Source organism: Canis lupus, chromosome X, assembly GCF_048164855.1.
Source record: "Canis lupus baileyi chromosome X, mCanLup2.hap1, whole genome shotgun sequence".
Taxonomy (NCBI): Eukaryota; Metazoa; Chordata; class Mammalia; order Carnivora; family Canidae; genus Canis; species Canis lupus.
In genome coordinates, this window is record NC_132876.1 from 17,275,408 (window position 1) to 17,298,430 (window position 23,023).

At 43.1% G+C, this 23,023-nt stretch overlaps 1 protein-coding gene across 4 annotated transcripts in view; it reads left to right on the forward strand.

The window, feature by feature from the left end:
• Positions 1-23,023, forward strand: part of LOC140627550 (cancer/testis antigen family 45 member A6-like) — a 53,141-nt gene that overhangs the window by 13,435 nt on the left and 16,683 nt on the right. Inside the window, exon 1 of one of the 4 annotated variants that reach the window (XM_072815931.1) lies at positions 18,929-19,231. The exons of 1 other annotated variant lie outside the window; for it this stretch is intronic. Coding sequence is in view for 1 of the 3 variants with exons in the window: in XM_072815930.1 (XP_072672031.1) it covers positions 19,386-19,509 (124 nt within the window). In the remaining 2 variants the exon portion in view is untranslated. Of the gene's footprint in view, positions 1-18,928; positions 19,232-19,370; positions 19,536-23,023 lie in introns of those variants that run through there. 2 more of the 4 variants (XM_072815930.1, XM_072815932.1) reach the window with 2 other exon arrangements.

Here is a 23,023-nt window from a genome sequence, read left to right on the forward strand (position 1 = left end):
GGCGCCAAACCGCTGCGCCACCCAGGGATCCCTGCCCCCCTTTTCACAAGGAATCACAGTGCAGGGCTACTCGGTACCCAGGGACTGCATTTTAAAAGTCTTGTTTTATTTTTCTAAGCTCTATTTTGTGTCTCTGATCTCCTTACACAGACACTCACTCTGTACCATTCAGAATCAGTCTTGTACCATAGAGAGTTGGTCCAGTTCTAGTTTCAAGGAATACTATTATATCATAAACCTGAGCCTCTTGTAGGGTTTTCAATCACCACCATTTGAAGTGGATAAAGAAGATGTGGTATATGTATACAATGGAATATTACTCTTCCATTAGAAATGACAAATACCCACCATTTGCTTCGACGTGGATGGAGCACTGGGTGTTATACTATATGTTGGCAAATTGAACTCCAATAAAAAATATACAAAAAAAGAATTTTAGATGGAGAGACAAACTTCAGAAATAGAACTGAATTTGTATTAATCCTGGTCATAGCCTAAAACCTGGCAGTTTGATTAAACCTCTGATAGTCTGGTAAAAAAAAAAAAAAAGAAAAAGTATTTCTCTTTATTTCCATTATTCACAGATGAACAGTGTCATCTGTGAATAATGACAGTGTTATTCCTTCCTTTCCAAAGTTTATAACTATTATACTTTCCTAGTGCTACTGTATTTGTTTTTGACCTTCAGGAAATTATTGAATACATAATGGACATCCTTGTCTTTTTTCCAAATTCAGGGAAAAACGGTTTGATATTTCATTAAGTATGATATTTAGTATAGTTGTTTTTCTTTTTCATAAATGTGCTTTTATAAAATTAAGGAAGTTACCCTGTATTCTAAGTTGCTAGTGGTTTTATCATGAATAGGTGTTGAAATTTAATCCATTTATAAAAATTATCATAAAATTTTTCCTGTTTGCGTTTGTTGGTTAATTTGGCACATGATGTTGCTTTTCAAATTTCAGACCAATATTTCTTCCTGCCATGTACCCCCTACCAAGACAGAGATGTGCGTCCTTCTAGGTGCTACTGTGTTACTTGCTAATCTTTCGTTTAGGATTTTTATGTCTAAGTTCAGGAGAGATCTTGGCCTATAGTTCTCTCTTCTTCTATTGTCTTGTCACTCTTGCTAGCAGGTTTGTAATGCCCTCCTAAAAAGAGGACAAAGAAGAGGAATTATTTCTCCTACTGAGTTAACCCAGATTGGTTTATACTTCTTCAAAGAGGTAATAATAGTTTTATCCACTTTTGTTTTATGAGAGCTGATCATTCCCTAAGCACTCTGATTAATTATGATTATAACATGTTTGACTTTGTACAATCTGTTATGTTAGCCTTCTCTGTTTTCCCCATAGACTGGATGGAAATTAGGCTGGGTATCCTGAGAACAGTGTGTTTGTGAGGCACAGTAAAACTTGGCCCCTACAAAAATTCATATTAATGACGCAGATGCATGTTGCATATACATATGTAGAATACAGTTTGGGCATGGTTGTATTTTTGTCACTAATGGACCAAGTTTCATGATGCTTCTCAGGAAGTGTTGACCCATAAAACAGATTAATCTGCTGTCGGGGCCAAAAGCCAAATGAAACGTTGTGGAGAACCCAAGAGTCCTCCTCTAAGAGAATGCTGAGCATGGAGCTGCTGTCAATGAAAGAGGAAGGAGAGGGAGCATACCACCCCGGGGGCTCACCCATGTCATTGGAGGATGGTGATGATGCCTGGCCTCCCCTCGCCTTCCTGATCTGACCTGACCCACGGCAGCCTGGTCTCTGGGTCCTCCACGCCACAGGAGCATTTCCCATCAAGGTTACTGGCTCTGGCTGATGCTGCCTGCCCTCAATTTCTCAGCCACACTGGACCAGGTGTTCACTCTGTCCCTTCTGGAAACATTCTTGGTTTACCAAACTCTGCATTCTACTGGTTTCCTTCTCCATGCTGATAACTATTTTTTATAGTTAAGGCGCTCTAGCGGCTTCTATTTAGCCTTTCTTACCACAAGAGCCCTCATTCCATAGGTCAGGGGACCAATGTGGAAACTCCACCACTTACTGAATATGTTTGTTCTAGTTATGGACTCTGACACTTAGGAAATGACCAGAGCATGGGTTCATTGACTAATTCAATTTACTGTGGGAGGAAACTGAGATAAAACCACATGGATTACCTGACTTTCATAAGCCAATAATCTAACTAGAGAACATTACTGATGTATTGGGTCTCCCGGAATTAGGGTCAGTTCATAGTCAATACTGAATAATCTTTTGGATTCTGATTACTAACCTTTCCATTATGCATTGTCACACTAGTAATTGGCCAGAGGTCCATTGGGGAAAAGTTGGGATAGCAATTAATAACATAAATATTTGGCAGTATAGCATAGCATGGTCTTTCCTCAAGGGCAAGCCCACAGTCATTTCTGACCAACAGAGAAGAGAAGAGCTGTTTCAAGAGCTCTTTACAGATGCCAGGGCTTCCCTAAGAAAGCAATTTACCATGGCCTTGGTGGCTGTTGTATCTCCTGGAACTCTTGAGGTGAGTGAACATATTTTACATGATAAATTCACTCTAAATTCCCATTCTTTTTAAGGCTTTGGATTTCTTCCTCTGCAGTATACCAGGGGAGCTCTTGCATTTCTTCTGAATTAAGGATAGGCCACCTTTGTGACTTACTTCAATCAACCAACGATACAAACTCTTAGAGCCATCCCTATCTGTTCAAGCAAAAACGTTGAATCCAGAGCGTTGGCTTAATGACTTCATATCAATAAGTTCGATCTGCCTTAACTTTATTTTCCTTCATACTCTACCCTCAAGTATTTTTCCATGCAAATTGCCAAGATATCTAACCATTTGTTTTGGAAAAAATCATGCAGTTAGTTTTGATAAGTTATTTTTTAAAGATTCTAATTATTTGAGAGAGAGAGAGCATGAGGGGAGGGCAGAGGGAGAGGGAGAAGCAGATTCTCCACTGAGTGGGGAGTCTGACTAAGGGCTCGATCCCAGGACCCTGGGATCATGACCTGAGCTGATGGCAGATGCTTAACCGACTGAGCCACCCAGGAGACCCAGTTTTGAGAAATTCTGCACCTACTCATGGGCCACACATAACTCACATTTTTTGGCCTGTGAGAATTTGAGGCCTGTTTCAGGGTTTTGAAGGAAAGGGAGGTGGTGGATGTAGCTTGTATGCAGGATTAGCAGTGCTCTGCAAATCTGCTCCATTAGGCAAAATGATTACAGATTCTTCAGACAGAGAGGGAATACCTCCTCAAACAGCAGGGGCAAGCTGCTTCTATAGGCAAAGGCACCCCAGAGAATTTAGGAGTTCAAATTACCCAGCTTCATTAGGCTGTGCACATGTTCCACTTCAAATTTCAGGATCCCATTCATTCTCAATCAGTTGCCCTAACATTATGTGAAAAAACTCCGAGAATGTGGGAATTCATATTGTGTTACAATACAGAAAATCACAAGATTAGACTTTGATTTTGGTTTTCCCCTATCTTGGCCATGTAGCTACAGAAGATAATTATTTATTTCATGGCTAGTTCATAGAAGCTTTCAGATCTTTTTTTAAAAAAGATGGTATTTATTTATTTGACAGAGAGAGCAAACACAAACAAGGGGAGCTGCAGAGAGAGGGAGAATCAGGCTCCCTGCTGAGCAGAGAGCCCAACATGGGGCTCCATCCCAGGACCCTGGGATCATGACCTGAGCCAAAGGCAGACACTTAATCGACTGAGTCACCCAGGCGCCCTGAAGCTTTCAGATACTTTATGTGGACCTTGAGCTGAGACTTGATGGACATGGGGACATTATTCTCTTTCCCTATATTCCCTAGCTGACTCAGAGGCAACCAATCCTCCACAATATACTTCTTATTTTGACTACAATGTTCACAGGTAGCATCTACTTCTTACCCAGACCTTTGGATTCTTTCTGTAGGTTATTTATTATAGGGATCTAAATGTCATAATTTGAGAAACTCGGCTGTCACTTCTTCCTCAGACCACCAGTGCTATTTTACTGTCAGAAATAGAGTCACCAATGCCTTTAAATCTAATCAGATTAAAGAAGAAATCCCATAAACCCAGAACAATATCAGAGAACTCATCCTTAAGATTCTGTTTCTCTGAAACCACTCTTAGTATGAGATCTTTACAGTTAGGCTTCAGCCAGAAGAAGAGAACCAGCAGGAGACAATACCCATATGTGTCTGTACCGATACATGAGCACATGTGTTGACATGTATATGTGTGCTGATATAGGTTAGTTACAGGGAAACCATCTCATGCAATGGTACTTGCTCACTTGGAAGTCTCTGTAGGACCACTGTCTCCTCATCTGATGCTGGAGCAGGGCAGGAATTCAGGAACAGGAGATCAGGAGCAGCTGAAAGCCATAGACATGGGCCTCAAGCCACACAGAGACCTACTGAAGCACATGCCTGTTCATTTTCCTCCGACCTTGGGGAAGAGGGTATTCTGCAGAGGCCAGGGCCCTTCAGAAAGCACTAACTTCCAAGGCCCTGTACTCTGATTTACGTTGGAGGCCTCCTCCTCAGGGAGGCCACCACATCAAAATTACTGTCAGTCCTTTGGCATCTCTCCACCCCATTTCAACTTTCTGCAGACTACTTACCATTACCTGACAGTTGCTCTGCTTGTCTAGTGTCCCATGGAAGAGCCATGGGAAGAGAGTCCAGTTTGCTTCTTTCACACCTAGTTAAGCAGCTGGCACTTAGACGGTTTCTAGCAAATGCCTAATGAATTATTTTTAATCCTCACCCCAGCCTAGGAGGTTGATGCTGTCAGGGGCCTCAGTCTGCAGGAGGGGATGTGGAAACACAGAGAGGTTAGGTCCATAGCTCCAGGTCATGAACAAATATGGGTGGACCTGGACCAAACACTCAGAGTCAGATCTGGATTGAAGCCAAGTTCTTCCTCTCCCCCAATGCTGCCCCCAATGGCACAGCCTCTGGCTGCCCCTGGCCCACAGTCTGCCATTGGTCCTTATTTGTCATCTGACTCTGGATCTGGAACATTCTCCACTCACTGTCTCTCCCTGACAGGAGGTCCCAGGGAAGTGTGGGTCTAGCTGTCATGTACCTCAGCCTCTACCTCAGCTCTTCAGCCCTGAGGACTCCCAGGAAGAGCTACCTTGTTACACAAGGTCCATGTCTGTCCCTCCTCTAATCCCTGGCCCACTGGGGAGTCTACACTCTATCTGTTCCCCAGATGAGATCACTGACAACCAGTGAATGACCCATGGTGAACTTCTCTCTGCCCCAGAACCTGTAGCCTCTCCCAGGTACTAGGCCATGCCTGTTTCCTGTAGGCAGCACCAAGCCTGAGCAGAAAATTTACAGAGCGCCTAAAATGGGCCAGGGTGGGATTTGGCTTCTTACCTTCCTGTTCCCCTCCACCTCATAGTCAGTCATCTTATGAGTTATGAGATTTCCACTCATCACCTGAGGAAATTGGGCCCCCAGAGAGCATGTCCTTGTTTCAGGTCAGACAGCTGGCTGGGAGCTGAAGCCAGTGTTAACCCCAAGTGTCCCTCAGTCCATGCCATGTGCTCTTGAGAAAGGAGCAGCACTATTCCTGTGCTTCACAATGGAAAACTGGATTCCTTACTAAATTGAGATCTAAAGACTAAAAAGTGCAAGGTTTGCCCTGCCAAGTGAAAAAGTCGTTAACCTTAAAAATAAAATTGTTGGGGGCTGGGGTGCTTGAGTGGCTCAGCGGTTGAGTGTCTGCCTTCGGCTCAGGGTGTGATTCCAGTCCTGGGATCGAGTCCCATATTAGGCTTCCTGCGAGGAGCCTGCTTCTCCCCCCTGCTTGTATCTCTGCCTCTCTCTGTGTCTCTCATGAATAAATAAAATCTTAAAAAAATAAAAATAAAACCGTCAGTTATATTGCCAGCAAATATGTTTATTTGGGAAAAGCAGACAATTATAATCCAGTACAAGCACCTTATACCAAAACCATAGGCAAGTCCAGAGAACTAAGGAGAGGAAAGTTCTTTTATAGAGAAGGGGTAGCAGTTTTTTTTAATAAAATAATTTTTTATTGGTGTTCAATTTACCAACATACAGAATAACACCCAGTGCTCATCCCGTCAAGTGCCCCCCTCAGTGCCCGTCACCCAGTCACCCCCACCCCCCGCCCTCCTCCACCACCCCTAGTTCGTTTCCCCGAGTTAGGAGTCTTTTTCTTCTCCCTTCCCTTATATTCCCTTTCACTGTTATTTATATTCCCCAAATGAATAAGAACATACACTGTTTGTCCTTCACTGATTGACTTACTTCACTCAGCATAATATCCTCCAGTTCCATCCACATTGAAGCAAATGGTGGGTATTTGTTGTTTCTAATGGCTGAGTAATATTCCATTGTATACATAAACCACATCTTCTTTATCCATTTATCTTTCGATGGACACCGAGGCTCCTTCCACAGTTTGGCTATTGTGGACATCACTGCTATAAACATCGGGGTGCAGGTGTCCCGGCGTTTCATTGCATCTGTATCTTTGGGGTAAATCCCCAACAGTGCAATTGCTGGGTCGTAGGGCAGGTCTATTTTTAACTCTGAGGAACCTCCACACAGTTTTCCAGAGTGGCTGCACCATTTCACATTCCCACCAACAGTGTAAGAGGGTTCCCTTTTCTCCGCATCCTCTCCAACATTTGTGGTTTCCTGCCTTGTTAATTTTCCCCATTCTCACTGGTGTGAGGTGGTATCTCATTGTGGTTTTGATTTGTATTTCCCTGATAGCAAGTGATGCAGAGCATTTTCTCATGTGCATGTTGGCCATGTCTATGTCTTCCTCTGTGAGATTTCTCTTCATGTCTTTTGCCCATTTCATGATTGGATTGTTTGTTTCTTTGCTGTTGAGTTTAAGAAGTTCTTTATAGATCTTGGAAACTAGCCCTTTATCTGATACGTCATTTGCAAATATCTTCTCCCATTCTGTAGGTTGTCTTTTAGTTTTGTTGACTGTATCCTTTGCTGTGCAAAAGCTTCTGATCTTGATGAAGTCCCAATAGTTCATTTTTGCTTTTGTTTTTTTTGCCTTCGTGGATGTATCTTGCAAGAAGTTACTGTGGCTGAGTTCAAAAAGGGTGTTGCCTGTGTTCTTCTCTAGGATTTTGATGGAATCTTGTCTCACATTTAGATCTTTCATCCATTTTGAGTTTCTCTTTGTGTATGGTGAAAGAGAGTGGTCTAGTTTCATTCTTCTGCATGCGGATGTCCAATTTTCCCAGCACCATTTATTGAAGAGACTGTCTTTCTTCCAATGGATAGTCTTTCCTCCTTTATCGAATTTTAGTTGACCATAGGGGTAGCAATTTTAAACCAGAAGTCCACTGAAGTAAACCGGGATCTGGAAGAAGAGAAGCTTCTCACTGGTTGGGCTGTGATGGTCCCTTATTGGTTGAACTGTGGCTGTCTTTCATTGACTATTGTGACTGTCTCTCATCAGCTGGACTGGTATTCTGTCTCATTGGCTGGGCCGTTGCTGGGGAGAGTAGGAAAATCTTCCTCCTGCTGGGTTAGTAAAGCAGTAGCTGAAGTAGTATGCATTTTCAAGGTACCTCTCATCCTGTTGGATTCACAGTTGGCCACAGAGGTAGGGCATGACAGCTCCTCCTTCTGGCCTCTGAGGGAAGTTTCCTTTATTAATTTTCCTATTATAGTTCATGGCAAGACCCCCTTTCATCTCCACGTACAGCATGAGGCCTCCCTGGTTCAAGAGACCAGAACAGAAGGCTGAATGCTACTAGGAAGGCAATTTCTACAACATGGAGTGGATCAAGGAAGAAAGGATGGGCTTACTTCTGATCACCTGCACCTAGAACAACAGTGTCCTTTTAAGGGGATTGACTCAGAAAACCAGTTCAGTACAGCAGAGAATCTGCTGAGAGCTAAAGCCCACATCTCCTTTGGGACAATGTTCCTGCTTCCCAAGAGCATGTGGGCTTGTGGCCGCGCTCTTCTCTGCACTGAGTGTATCCCTTGTGTACCAGGTTCCCCAGAGTCTGTCCCCATGTAGTGGTCACACAGCATTAAGGAGCCCAGCAATCACTCTTCATCACCCTCAGCATGAACCCAAACATTTCTGGGAGCCACTGTGTCCAGGTCCTGAACACACTGGGAATCTCTGACCTCTTCCATTCCTCCTTAGGTTCTGTGGAATAGATTATTCAGTCCTTCTATTGTGAGGAGATTCAGGCCAAGGATATGAGGGCACAGGCAAGGTGACCCACTCAGGAAGGAGTAAGGCCAACTGTTACTGATGGAGGACAGACAAGTATCTGGGCTTTTGGACCCAGAGATGGTTTAAGGAGCCTTGAGGAGGGGTGACCTTCGCCCCATGTTCTGATCTCCATGCCCTGCTTCCATGACAACTGACCCTGATGTTTAAGGAAAGAGTTTTACATAACATGCAGATCATCTCAGAAGATCAAAAATCAGGGTTCCACAGTCTTGTGCCCTTGGGTGTTCATCAAGTTTCTACTTATACCTGATGATCTGCTTCTAGTTGACTTTCCACGAGTTCATTATCCAATTCATGTAATCACTAAAAGTGATGGTCAGGGAACGTCAAAGGGGGAATAGAGTGATCTTTCTAGCAAAAGTTCCTTATGTGTGCAGCAGTGGGCTGTCCAGACCTGTGTTTAAACTGTTTTAATCATGACCTTTAACATTCAGCTGCAACAGACTGACAAGTGCAGTCACAGAAGGAATAGTTGAGAAGTGCTGTGCATCTGTCCAAGCACACACTTGGGACCCCTCTTTTCCCCCATCCCTGAGCTGTAGCCATATTGGCCTCCTGGTTCCTGGCACATGGCAGCCTGGGCCCATTTGTGGGCATTTGTAGCTGGACTTCCTGCTGTCTCAACTCCACTTCCCACGTCTTGTTACCCTTTCCCCCCTCTCCATAAATGCCACCCTCATCATCAGCCCAACAAAAGTAAAACCCTCAGTTGTTCTCCTTCTGCTCTGTTTCTGTCAGAGCTCTAGAATGTGCAATTGGTCTGTTTCCTGGTTCTGCGTGGTTTACGTGGGGAGGGATGAATACTTGCCTACCGGTATTCACTCCCCTTTTTTCTCACTGCTGGAACCCCGACTTTGTCTTGGGTGGCCATTGTGTCCTTCAATAAATATTCCCCTCCTCAGACTCCTTTACAGCCAGGGATGGGCCTGTGAGATCACACACACACACACACACACACACACACACGTCTTAATACACTTCTATTTTGGAAAAGTATCATGATGAAAAATGGAATTCTTGTGGTTCCAAATTCTGTTCCAATCATTCCAATCTTTGAAAACTTTTTTGGAGTTTCAAATATCTGAATGTGTTACATGACTGCTAAAAAGTTGTATGGAATGCTACGTAAAGGCAAGCATTCTTTGGAATCAATGATCCAGTCATGATGAATCAACTCACCATTAGAATATTTTCTTATACACCAGTCTTTTAAAAATCTTCGTTCATCATGGAAAATAGATTTTCTAAAATCTTCATGTTTTTCTGGTTTCATTCCACATTCGAGTAAAATATTTTTGTTTTATTAAAATTAGAAGCTGTAGTACTTTTGCAATTTATTAAATGGTAACTTTTTATTCTCTTGCTTGCCCTCATGTTCAGTACTTCCTGAAATATCTAATACTTCCTTTCATTAAAAAATTTTTATTTATTTATTTGAGAGAATGAGCGAGAGAGAGAAAGAGAAGACCGTACAAGCTGGGAAGGAGGAAGAAGGAGAAGCAAGCGCCCTGCTGAGCAGGGAACCTGATTCAGGGCTCCATCCCAGGATCCTGGGATCATGACCTGAGACAAACTGAGCTACCCAGGCGCCCCTCATTTTTTTTCTCACAATTCAAAGAAGATTCTATAGTTTGTTCTGGATTTGATGATAAGAGCTCATTCATTTTCAGTAGCTGGAATACATTTTTTCCTGTCAAACGTAAAACTGGCTGACTTCTATAATTTTCATTTCTTTTCCTAAACATTGCACCATGTCCTTTTTTGATGCCTTATTTCCATTAAATAATTGTAGTATAATTTACAAATATATTTTTAAATCACTATAACCTACTTAGAGTAAATGTAGTATATAATATGTACCTAAGTAATTTATATCAACTATCTATAGGCATCTGAATTAAAATATTAAATACCTAGATACACACAAGAAATTGTATAAAATACAAAGATCAATAATTACAGACAGAAAATTACATACCAGGTTTCTGACATTTGTGATTAAAAAAACTCAAAAAATAAATTTCTAAAAGTGAAGTGAGCACTGGGGTTTCTGGTAGCTCATTTGGTTAAATTTCCACTCTTGGTTTCAGCTCAGGTCCATGATCTCAGGGTTATGAGATCGAACCCTTCATCAGGTTCTGCACTGGGCATGAAGCCTGTCTGGGACTCTCTCTCTCTAAAAAAAATTAAGTGGGCACCATTATAATATTCATAATTGTTTTATTTTTTTAAAGATTTTATTTATTTATTCATGAGAGACACAGAGAGAGGCAGAAAGATAGGCAGAGGGAGAAGCAGGCTCCATTCAGGGAGCCTGATGAAGGACTCGATCCCAGGACCTTGGGATCACGACCTGAGCTGAATGCAGACGCTCAACCACTGAGCCACCCAGGTGCCCCGTAATTGTTTTAAGTGAATAAAGTATAAAAGTTTTCTGGTAACATTTTTGCCAGTAAAGGATATTTTTCAGGAAATGTTTGATATTTGATCGAATCAAATTTTTGAAAAGTCAAAATTTAATTATGAATAAAATTTAAATAACTTACTAAGTGCTCTTAATAGTGTGGTGAGCTTTAGGAACCACAAGGAGCCTCAAGTTTGAGGCTGAGGCTGTTGAGGGATGAGGCTGAATGGATTTTAAAGGGACCAGATCATGATACACAGTGAAGCTTGAATAGTAAGCTCTGAAATTTGTCTCCAAAATTGTTCTTCAGGTACTCTAAAAAAATGTTGGTAAAGCTTTATGCATCTTTTTTTTAATGATTTCATTTATTTATTTGAGAGAGAGAGGGAGAGAAGCAGGCAGAGGGAGAAGGAGAAACAGGCTCCCCACAGAGCAGGGAACCTGAAGCAGGGCTCCATCTCAGGACCCCAGGATCGTGACCTGAACTGAAGGCAGATGTTTAACAGACTGAGCCACCCAGGGATCTCGTTATGCATTTTGATTGCCAAGTGCTTCAGCGGTTCCTAAGATTTTGTACGTGGAGCACTTCACTTGTTGCAACCTAGTCCTGGCCCTGCTCTGCCTGAGCCTGTGAACTTCACATTGTGTGAGACCTTCATGCTTAACCATCTTCATGCTCAGGGCAGATTTTCTGCCAGTGCAGCATACTCTTAAGTCATGCGCTTCCTGAAGTGTAGATGTGTGGAGTACAGGCCATCTCATCTTCTTCACTTCTTTCTCCCTCAATGTCTACCAGAGTACCCAGTGTTAGAAAACCCTCCAGGAACATTTGTTGAATGAAGGAAACATTATAACAAGTGCCTGGGGATTACCTCAAATCCTCACAGGAACTTTGTTTCCCAGCAAGGTGATTTTCAGACTCTAGAATAAAGGTATTCAAAATACAAAAGGTGTCATAGAGATGCACCAGTGTTGTGGGCAGGGAAAGCCATCTCCCCAGACAGGAATGTCCAGGCCACAAGGACTTTGTGACATCATCTGTTCCCAGATTGCCATTTTACAGACACACAAATGAGTCCCCAAGAAGAGAAGGTCCCACCCAAGGTCCTAGGCAGCTAGAGCCAGAGCAGAGTCTGGAAGTCAAGTCTGCACACTGCCTAGTGCATATATTGCTTCTTGCCCATACCCACGAGAGTTGTGTGTTTGAGATGTGGCCTCTCTGATCACTTGGGGTAATATTTCTATAAGCACACTCATCCGTGCCTCCACCCTATTCCTCTAGTACAAAATCTGGTTTGCTGAGCCCAGAAAGAATAAGGCCTCACCAACTGCTCTGATAAATTAAATGTTGCTACAGCAGCAACAAGAATAGCATGTTTAGGAATCTCACAACTGGGCAGCCGGGGTGGCTCAGCGGTTTAGCCCCGCCTTCAGCCCAGGGTGTGATCCTGGAAACCTGGAATTGAGTCCCACGTCAGGCTCCTTGCATGGAGCCTGTTTCTCCCTCTGCCTGTGTCTTTGCCTCTCTGTGTGTGTCTCTCATGAATAAATAGATAAAATTTAAGAGGAAAAAAAAGGAATCTCACAACTAATTTTCCATCTTAAAAACACCTCCAGAATCAGTCTGCAAAAACCTCCATAATTAGCATTCATTTCAGAAGTTAGGATCTATTTTTTAAGAGTTTTATTTATTTATTTGAGAGAGAGAGAGAGAGAGAGAGAAGGGGCAGAAGGAAAGAGAGTCTTAAGCAGGATTCATGCTGAATGGGGAGTCTGACGTGGGGTTTGATCTCATGATGCTGAGATAGTGACCCGAGCTGAAGTCAAGAGCCAAGTGCTTAACCGACTGTGCCACCCAGGTGCCCCAGTTAGGGTATCTTTTTTTAAATTCTAAAGTATAGGAAACTGAACTGTCATGCTTGACAGTTCATATAGCACATCAGGCAATCTTGCTAGTTTATGTTAAGAAAGGTAGGATCAAATCTGCTGTGAGGGCTCACCTAAATGCCAGCTGATAAACGAACAATAGGAAGGTTAAACAAAACTGCCCAGATAAGCAGCTCACCTACCTCAAAGCCCCACTGTGGCAAATTCCACCTGGTCATAGGATAAGTATGTTCCCAGAGTGATCAATGAATATGCCTGTTTATTTATTAGCTGCCTACTCTGGGGTCCCTTCTCTGCTGTAGGAATTCCACATGTCTGCCTTCAAACAATGGCCATCCCATGCCTTTGTCATATGATGAGGTGGCTGGGCTGAAGTGCAATTGCCACAGTATCCACTCTTGTGTGTTTCTGGGTAGAGGAGAACACAAGGGAGATTCTTGGGGATTTTCAGGGACAGAGGGGAGCAGTGACAGTTTTGTGGCTTCTGCACTTTGTGATTAATCTGCTGATTCACCTAACTGGTTGTTCTTTCTTCCTCGGATGTGACTTTAGCTTCTCTGACTCCAGGCCCGGGAGTGTGAATTCCATTCCCTTCCAAAGCCTCTGCTTCTATAGGTTACCCTTGCCTGTAAGGTCAGAGGCAGGAATGGCCATGGGTTTCTGTTAATCCGTATGCAGTTCCAGCTGGTGCTTATAGGTGCCAGCCTGGCCTGGTCTCCCCTTCTTGAATGTTCACTCTGCTTCAGCATTCTATGTGAGACAATAGCCTTACAGACAATGTGACTACCTCCAAATACCATATAAGGCCAACTCCATGTAACAGCTCATTTTATTATATATTATGTATATTTAAAGTTATGTATTATATATGAATATATGTGTACATACAGACATAGACATGCACATATATGTATATGTCCTATTGGTTCTACTTTCTCTGATTGTGGCTGATACTGATTCTGGTGCTGAGAGAGGTTCCAGAGAAGGCTAAATTTAAGGATAATTCTCTGAATTGGTCCTGCAGTTTCTGGAATATCTTTTTAATCCCTTTAGATTTAAAGCATTAGCACCCCTGTTTCCAGTGTTAAAGAGGGATCCCTGGGTGGCGCAGAGGTTTGGCGCCTGCCCTTGGCCCAGGGCACGATCCTGGAGACCCGGGATCAAATCCCACATCAGGCTCCCGGTGCATGGAGCCTGCTTCTCCCTCTGCCTATGTCTCTGCCTCTCTCTCTCTCTCTGTGACTACCATAAATAAATAAAAATAAAAAAAAAAGGCTACTTATAGTGTGTGACAGGAAATGGCAAAGAGTCATTCAATTTAAGAATTTTATCTCCCTTTAATCAAGTGCTTGTAAAAAACCAGGCTTTGGGTTACCAAGTGTTTGCTACCTTCGAACATTCTAGATACAATGAAAAGTATCACGGAGTCAGTTGGTGGCTTCTTAAATGTGTTTGAGGATCAGAGAAAGACAATGATGAGCACGAGTTCTCACATTTCCAGCCCAAGGTCTAAGATAGTACCTGCAGGATTCTCAGTTTGCCTTCAAAGGAGCCATTACATCCAGTAATTACACTACTGAGATTTGGGAAAACCAGACCCAAAGTATAATCCTCTAAGGGTATTGATGTCTAAATTTGGGCTGCTATCCTAGAATACTGGCAACAGGCTTAAGCAAGAGACATTTACTGCTATCATTTCTGGAGTCTGGAAAGTCCAAGATCACGGTGGCAGCAAGGTCAAGTTCTGATGAGGGACCTCTTTCTGGTTTCCTCACCTAGCAGCCCTCATGAAGGCTCCACTCTTATGACCTAATTACCTCCCAAATGCCCCATCTCTATTACATTAGGGGTTAGGATTCCAATATATGAATTTGGGAGGATGCAAACATTCAATCCACAACACTTAATTGCAACACATCGAATCCCAAATTCATAGGATGTCTACTATTACTATTAGGGCACAGAGTAGAAAGGAACAGAATCTTGACATTATAATTGGGATATATTCGTCCATTCCCATGAAGTTGTTTGCCTTGACCCCCTAAGTTCTGTGAGTGTTCTCTGCTAGTAAGCACTCTACCACTCTTGCACAAGAAGATTAATTTTCTCTTTTTCTGAAGAACCTGACCTAGTTTTTCTGAGCTAGTCCCCTTCCAGGACACTCAGATCCTCCTCAGGAGTTGCACCTTCCATCCCTTTTTGCTTCTAGAACTATAACTAGACTCAAGTCCTGACAGGTACAGAGAGTGAGGCACACCCTTCACCCACTGAGACTGTGCAATAACAGAAAAACTAAGTTTTTTGTTCTAATACATATAGCCAGCAACTGGGAGTAATTGTTTGGGAATGGCCCTTATAGGTAGAGGATGAAAGTGGAAACAATATAAAGTTGGATCAAGCCACATTTCTTAATTTGGAATTAAAAAAAGATTTTATCTATGTATTTGATAGAGAGAAAGAGCACACACATGCAGTAACAGTAGTGGAGGGGAAGAGCAGAAGGAGAGGGAGAAGCAGATTCCACTGAGCAGGGAGCCCAACTCTGCATTTGATCCCAGGATCCTGGGATGATGACTTGACCTGAAGGCAGACACCTAACTGACTGAGCCACCCAGGTGCCCCGAATTTGGAATTATTAAAATGAGGTTGGGAATTAAATCTTTTTGCTTTTTGGGCTGGCTCCAGTAGTTTGCTTGATTGGTTGAGTGAAATAAGACCAACAGTAACCTACTCTAAATTAAGGAGAAATGTAAGAACTTCCTTTGTGGATTGTGGTGTGAGGTATCCAAAGGTTCTGGGAAATTATGTTAGAGTGGATTTTTCATTTAATATTTGCTCATCTACCTCTGGACATTCCAGGTGACACATCTTTCACCAAGGCTGAGAAAAATTAATTATAATGGGAGTCCCAACATCTTTGAAGAGCTCTATGGACAGTTCTAACATCCATAAGTACAATGGTCATGATTGGAATCTGAGGAGCCAGAGCCAAGTGGCACCACTTATCAGCCAAAGACCAAGCAGGCAGTTCTCATAATGAACATTATAGCTGGTATGATAATCAGAGTAGTCTGACTCCCAGAGAACTTTGGCATTGGTAGTTGATCATGGAGTTTCTAGAAATGAAATAGATGTGCAGCATACTAACTCCTTTATCTTACTGGAAATATTCTACATTTAGGAATAGAGATACGAGTTTAATTCCTGAAACAGAGAGACATGGCTTTCCAAAAATATACTTACAAGACAGATTATGACATGAATAATTAGTATTTCCTTGAGCTTGTGTGATATATTTATGTCTTTCATATGGCTTTTAGGTTCATGATAGTGACTATCCATCCTATTTTGCATTTAGTAATTATTAATTAATTTAGGAATTGTACCAAGTGGACCCTTTTGCCAGCAGATGTCAATAAGGAATTAAATTTACAAGATATATTTGGTGTGTGTGTGGGTAATGTCTGTGAAGGATAAAGGGGAGAGAGGACAGGAGAAGGTAGGGAGAGCCTTCAGGTCATACTGCTGATTTAACACCTGTGAGAGGACAAGGCATAGGATTGGGTATGAAGAATCTTGGGCAGCAGTGCAGCTATGAGAGAGTCTTGGCCAGGCCTGTGGGGACCTCTGGTCCCATGATTTCCCATAGAGGAGGCCCACGTGGGACAGCTGGCCAGTGCCTAAAGTCCCCCATCTTTCTCAGTCACTGGCTGGGGACAGCCTGGGAAGAGCATGGCCTCAGCTCAAATGCTGCAGCAGATCTCTAACGTACCACAGCTGGAAGCTCTCTGCTAACTTCCCTCCTGGCAGGATCAGACATTGCTTCCTGGTGGAGATCCCTACCACTCACCTTCATTACTGCCAGAGGAATGTATCTAGGTTACAGATGTACAAGGCTGCCCAGGCATACACCTCAGGATTTGGTGTTTGAAATGACACACTTGGAAAAAGATATTTCCGGTGGCTTTAATGCTTTGTGGGTGCGTTAGAACTCAGAACAAGGCCAGCAAGTGGACAGCTTCCACTGGCAGAATGCTATTGTAGTCAATCATAATAAATGTAGAATCATTCACTAAGATTTTAAGAGGGTCAAATATTAATACATAAATGAAAAGCTCAGGAGTAACTGAAATTATTTGCTTTTTTATTTATTTATTTATTTATTTATTTATTTATTTATTTATTTATTTATTATTTGCTTTATTTAAAGCAGGGTTTGAATCCTCAGACATACAGAAATGCTTATGATATTCCCTAGAGGGGTCTTTTACACTGGTTAAACCAAAGGATATCCGATCTGCTGATAATGGACAAGTTTTTGTGAAGGACTTTGGTTGATTAAGAAAATTTCAAGTTTTGGGGTGCCTGGTGGCTCAGTGGTTAAGCATCTGCCTTTGGCTCATGATCCCGGGGTACTGGGATCAAGTCCCACATCAGGCTCCTCATGTGGAGCCTGCTTCTCCCGCTGCCTATGTCTCTGCCTCTCTTTCTGTGTCTCTCATGAATAAATAAATAAAATCTTAAAAAAAAAAGAAAATCGCAAGTCTGACTTACACGAAGGTATTTATTGCATAATGAATAGGTTATTAGGTAGTACTTTAATACTGTGAAAGCTAGTTCTCACTTAATTCCTACACCTGTTCAGGTGCAAGTCTATGTCTGTTAGGGAAGTGAGCACACACCCTCCATTACCCACACTTCTGCCCTTTTAATTTTCAAAACAGCCACAGGAAGAAGATACTGTTTATATGTACATTTTATGGATGTAAAAACCAAGAAAGGGAATTTAGATAGTTTGCTCCAGTTAGTCAGAAGTAAAGGGGTTGCATCTAGGCCTGAGTCTGGAGGCTGCACCCTAAACACTATTCCATAGGACCCTTTGTGAGTTGAGTACAGAATTTCTCATTTACAGAAAAATAATGAAACAGAATAGTACCCAGGATAACTTGTGTCTGCTTAAACTACCCCCCCTTATTCTGCTCTGCTATAGATAAAATGAGCAAATCTAGAGTTGCCTGGGTGGCTCAGTGGGTTAAGCCTCTGACTCTTGATTTCAGCTCAGGTCTTGATCTCAGGGTTATGAGTTCAAGCCCCGAATTGGGCTCCATGCTGGGTGTGGAGCCTATTTAAAAAATAAAATAAATTTAAACCAGGATAGCCCCCTGCAATTGTATACCAAGTGTCATGTATAAGAGTACTTTTTGGTGAGGAGAGTCAGTAGATACAGTTAAATTAGCAAAGAAGTGAAAGTTCTCTGGATGATAAGAAGCCACCACAGAGCCTGGTTCTTCCAAATGCAGAATAAGTCACTTTGGATGCTTCTTTTTTAAAAAATAAATTTATTTTTATTGGTGTTCAATTTGTCAACATATAGAATAACACCCAGTGCTCATCCCGTCAAGGGCCCACCTCAGTACCCGCCACCCAGTCACCCCCACCCGCCGCCCACCTCCCCTTCCACCACCCCTAGTTCGTTTCCCAGAGTTAGGAGTGTCTCATGTTCTGTCTGCCTTTCTGATATTTCCAGTCATTTTTTTCTCCTTTCCCCTTTATTCCCTTTCACTATTTTTTATATTCCCCAAATGAATGAGGCCATAAAATGTTTGTCCTTCTCTGATTGACTTATTTCACTCAGCATAATACCCTCCAGTTCCATCCACGTTGAGGCAAATGGTGGGTATTTGTCATTTCTAATGGCTGAGTAATATTCCATTGTATACATAGACCACATTTTCTTTATCCATTCATCTTTTGATGGACACCGAGGCTCCTTACACAGTTTGGCTATTGTGGACATTGCTGCTATAAACATCGGGGTGCAGGTGTCCCGGCGTTTCATTGCATCTGTATCTTTGGGGTAAATCCCCAGCAGTGCCATTGTATTCATTTGGGGAATATAAAAATAGTGAAAGGGAATAAAGGGGAAAGGAGAAAAAAATGAGTGGGAAATATCAGAAAGGGAGACAGAACATGAAGACTCCTAACTCTGGGAAACGAACTAGGGGTGGTGGAAGGGGAGGTGGGCGGGGGGTGGGGGTGACTGGGTGACGGGCACTGAGGTGGGCACTTGACGGGGTGAGCACTGGGTGTTATTCTATATGTTGGCAAGTTGAACACCAATAAAAAATAAATTAAAAAATAAAAACAAAATAAAAAAAATAAGGGACACCAGTTTTGATTTATTCCCTCTTAGCTCCAAATTCACAATGCTAGCTTAACCCGTTGAAAAATGTTCTGGTTCCTTTAAATGTTTTTTTTTTTTTTCCTGTGGCTTGTGTGACCGAGTTCTGCCTGCAGGGGGCGCCTAAAACACAGCAGGAAAGACTCGCTTCCTGATTCTGGCCGGGCAGTCTCTTGAGGAGGCTCATGGCTTGTCCAGCAGCTGGCTCCGCACCACCCACTGCTTCTCAGAGGACGGATAGCTGCAGGGCAGTGTGGTCAGCAGCTTCCCATGGCCTGCAGCTTCCCTTACACTCCTTGGGGCAGTAGTAATACATCAGCGTCTTCTCCCATGGCAGCAATCTGTGCACAGCACTCCCAGACCCCCCAGGGGGCGTATTTCCAGGAACTCCCAGAGGGCGCTTTCTAGAAAGTTCCACCTGAGAGGCGTTACTGCCGTTGTGTGAGGTGCTCGACGGGCTCCTGGAACAAGGTGAGGATTTTCCCACTGGGAGTGTGGATTCTTTTTCCCTGGGGGCTCTCTGTGCCCTGGATGTGCCTTTTCCTTGGCTGTGGTGTGTTCCCGGGGGATCTACTTCAGCCTGTGGAGGCATTTGCTTGGTTGTGATCTGAACTCAGGGGGAGGCATGTTCTGGGCAGGTTATCTCCGCCATGTTGGAGAGGAGGCTGTTCCTTGGTTTTGTCTCCGAGTTCTGCGAGGGACTTTCTTTGTGGAACTCTCTCAGGACCCGTGTGGGGACGCGACTTTGGGTGATTATCTTAATCCTATGCCGGAGGTGGGTGTTCAGGGGAGGTGGAGATTTGGGGGGTTTGGGGGTTCAGTGGCAAAGAAGAGGGCGGGGGGCAGGGGGAAGGGCAGTGGAGAGGGAGGCGGGGGGTGGGGTGGGCTGCAGGGGGCTGGGGGGAAGGCAGCGGAGAAGAATTGTGGGGCGGCAGTGGAGAGGGCAGCAGAGAGGAAATGGGGGAGAGCGGCGACCCGGTGGGCGGGGTGTGTGGGGGGGCGGGGACAGGGTGTGGGGGGAGCAGGGGTGGGGTGTGGGTGGGGGCAGGAGGGCAGCGGAGAGGGAGGGCGGCGGGGGGAGGGGCCCGGGAAGGGCAGTGGAGAGGGAGGGCGGGGTGGCAGGGGCAAGGAGGGAGTATTTCCTGAAGCTCCATTCGAGTTCTGTGAGGGGAATGTTTCCTGGGGTGCATTACCCCAGCCCTTGGGTTCCTCTCCCTGAGGGCGTCTACCTCAGCCTGTGAGACACTCTTCTTGGTGCTTAGCTCAGAACCAGGGCGCTCTTTTCCTTGGGTGCTTTGTGTCAGCCATGGTGACGCTGGGCTTTTCGGGTGTTCAGCTGGTCCATGGTGGAGAATCTCAATCCCTGACAATCCCTCAGTCTTTCATGGGTGCTGCTCCTTGGATGCTTTAAGACTGGAGGGAACTCTCCATAGGGGGCTCTGAGTCTTGGTAGGGAGAGCACTTCGCCTTGGATGCTTTGTCAGCACTGGGGCTTTAGGCTCTTTCTTGGCGCTCCCTCTGAGGTCTGGGGAGCTGAGACTCTCCCTGGGAAGGCCCATCTCTCCCCAGAAGAGGGGCTGTGCCTTCAGTGCCCCTTCTCAGCCCTAGGTGAGGTGCTTCCTTGGGCACTTCATTTCCCTCAGGTAGGGGGTAGGGGCTACACTTCCTTGGCTAGGGTATCTCAGCCCTGGCTGGGGAGCATTTGGGGGGCTCTGTGTCGGCCTTAGGGGGTGGATTCTCCCTGATATGGTCTGTCCCAGTCTGCATTGAGGTCTTAATTGGGTGCTGTAATGCACATTGGGGTGGTTTGTTCTTACTTGGATGCTCTGTCTCAGCCTGGATTGGAGTACTTCTCTTGATTTGTGTGTCTGTCTTGCAAGGGTTCAATCTAAATTTTTAAGTATGACTTTGGGCATCAAGGTGAGAAACTGGGGATGACAATACATAGGAGTTCATTGCATTATATAGTCACAAATACTTGCTATATAGGCAATCTTAAATCTCAGCCACCCTGGTGGGTTTGCAGGGATCTCTCATTATGACTAAATTTATTTTGTGGTGATTAATGTGGTTTATTGGCCATTCATGTATGTCTTTTATGATGAGCCTTTCCAGGATTCTACCCATATTTTACGGTGCTATTTGTATTTTTATTTACTTATATTTAATTTTAATTGTTTGTTTATTTATTTATTTATTTATTTATTTATGAGAGACACAGAGAGAAAGGCAAAGACATAAGCAGAGGGAGAAGCAGGCTCCATGCAGGGAGCCCAATGTGGGACTCCATCTCAGAACTCCAGGATCACGCCCTGAGCTGAAGGTAGATGCTCAGCCGCTGAGCTATCCAGGCGTCCCAATATTTGTATTTGTATTTTTTATTTTTTTTATTTTTTATTTTTCCAATATTTGTATTTTTAAAATTGATTTGTAGTTCAACATATATTTATATTTACATGTATTTAAATACCTAATTTTGTGCATCTTCTGCCGATCTGTTTTGTTTTGTCATTTTCTACTTTTTTTTTTTTGAGAGAGAGCATGCACATGAGCAAAGGAGAGGGGCAGGAAGAAAGGGAGAGAGAGAATCTCAAGTAGGCTCCATGCCCAGCCTGGAATCCAACATGGGGCTTGATCCCACAACCCTGAGGTCATGACATGAGCCAAAATCAAGAGTCATGCCCATAACTAAATGAGCCATCCAGGCGCCGCCCCTCCCCCCCCACCATGTCACTCTCTTAATAGTGTGTTTTTGATGAACAGAAATTCTCAGTTAGGTCTAATTGATCTATTCTCATGGTCAGGGCTTTTATTCTTTTCAAAAGCTTTGCCTACTCGAAAGCCACGAAGGTAATATCCTAAGTTTTCTTCTAGATCTCCTATTTGTTGGAGAGTGATGTTGTATGGCCAAGAAGGAGGTCAGAGCAGAGGCACAGTTCCCCATAGGGAGCAGATGGATGTACTGAATGACCACAAAGTTTTGCAGGCCCCAATATCAGCAATGTAGAAACTGCTATTTCCAGCTTTATTTCTAGACTCTCTGTCCTGTCACACTGGTGATTCTGCTTACCCTTACTCCAATACCACAGAGTCAGCTCCCTAGCACTGTGCATCTTCCAGCTTCGTTCTTTTGATTAAAGATGGTCTCAGCTACTCTAAGCCCTTTGATATTCATATACTGTTTACTATGAGCTCACCAATTCCCACCCAAAATTTTCAATTTTAAATAAAAAATTATTTACATTTTAAATATGATTGCAATAATTATTCTGGACAGAAATGACAATAATGATTAGTAATGAGTCTTGCAATCCATGCAAAATTTCTATCTCCCCATTTACTGAGGTCTTTAACACATTTTGGTGAAGTTTTATGTTTTATGTGTAGTGCTCCAGCACAGCCTTCATTACATTTACTCTTTTGGTTTAGATGATCTTAACACTGTTTTCAATGGTAGTTTAAATTTCTTTCTCTGACTAATTCTGTTATTGCACAGAAATAGATATGGTTTTTGGTTCTTGCGTCTACATCCAGTAACTTGGCTATTGTTCACCTATTAACTCTAATTGTTTTATATCCTTTTGGATATTCTATGTTCAAAAAAATGCCATCTGTGAGTGCCATTTTTGATTCCTCCTTTCCAAAATTTGTATTTAATATATTTTCTTAGTACTGCTGCACTTTTAATGACTCCCATATATCCTTGAATAAATAGTGGACATCCTTGGCTTGGGTGTAAATATAGGTAAAAAGTGGTTTATTACCATTAAGTGACGTTTGCTGTAGGATTCTTTGAGGTTGAAACTCTCTATTAGGATAAGGAAACTGACTTCTATTTTAAGTTGCTGATCATTTTTAATCATGAGCAACTCTTGAACTTGGACCCATCTATAAAATTAATAATGGAATTTGTTCTTGTTTTTTCCCTAAATATACTTAACATTGAATGATTTTCAAATTTTAAGCCAATGTTGCCTTCATAGAAGACACTACATTGTGACATGATGTCTATCTTTTATTGTCTATTCATGTTTTTCATTTCTAACCTTCTGTTTAGAATTTTTGTATCTATTTTGAGGGAAAAATATTCTGTAATTTTCATTTCTTTTTTTAATAATAAATTTACTTTTTATTGGTGTTCCATTTGCCAACATGCAGAATAACACCCAATGCTCATCCCGTCAAGTGCCCCCCAGTGCCCATCACCCATTTGCCCCCACCCCCGGCCCTCCTTCCCTTCCACCACCCCTAGTTCATTTCCCA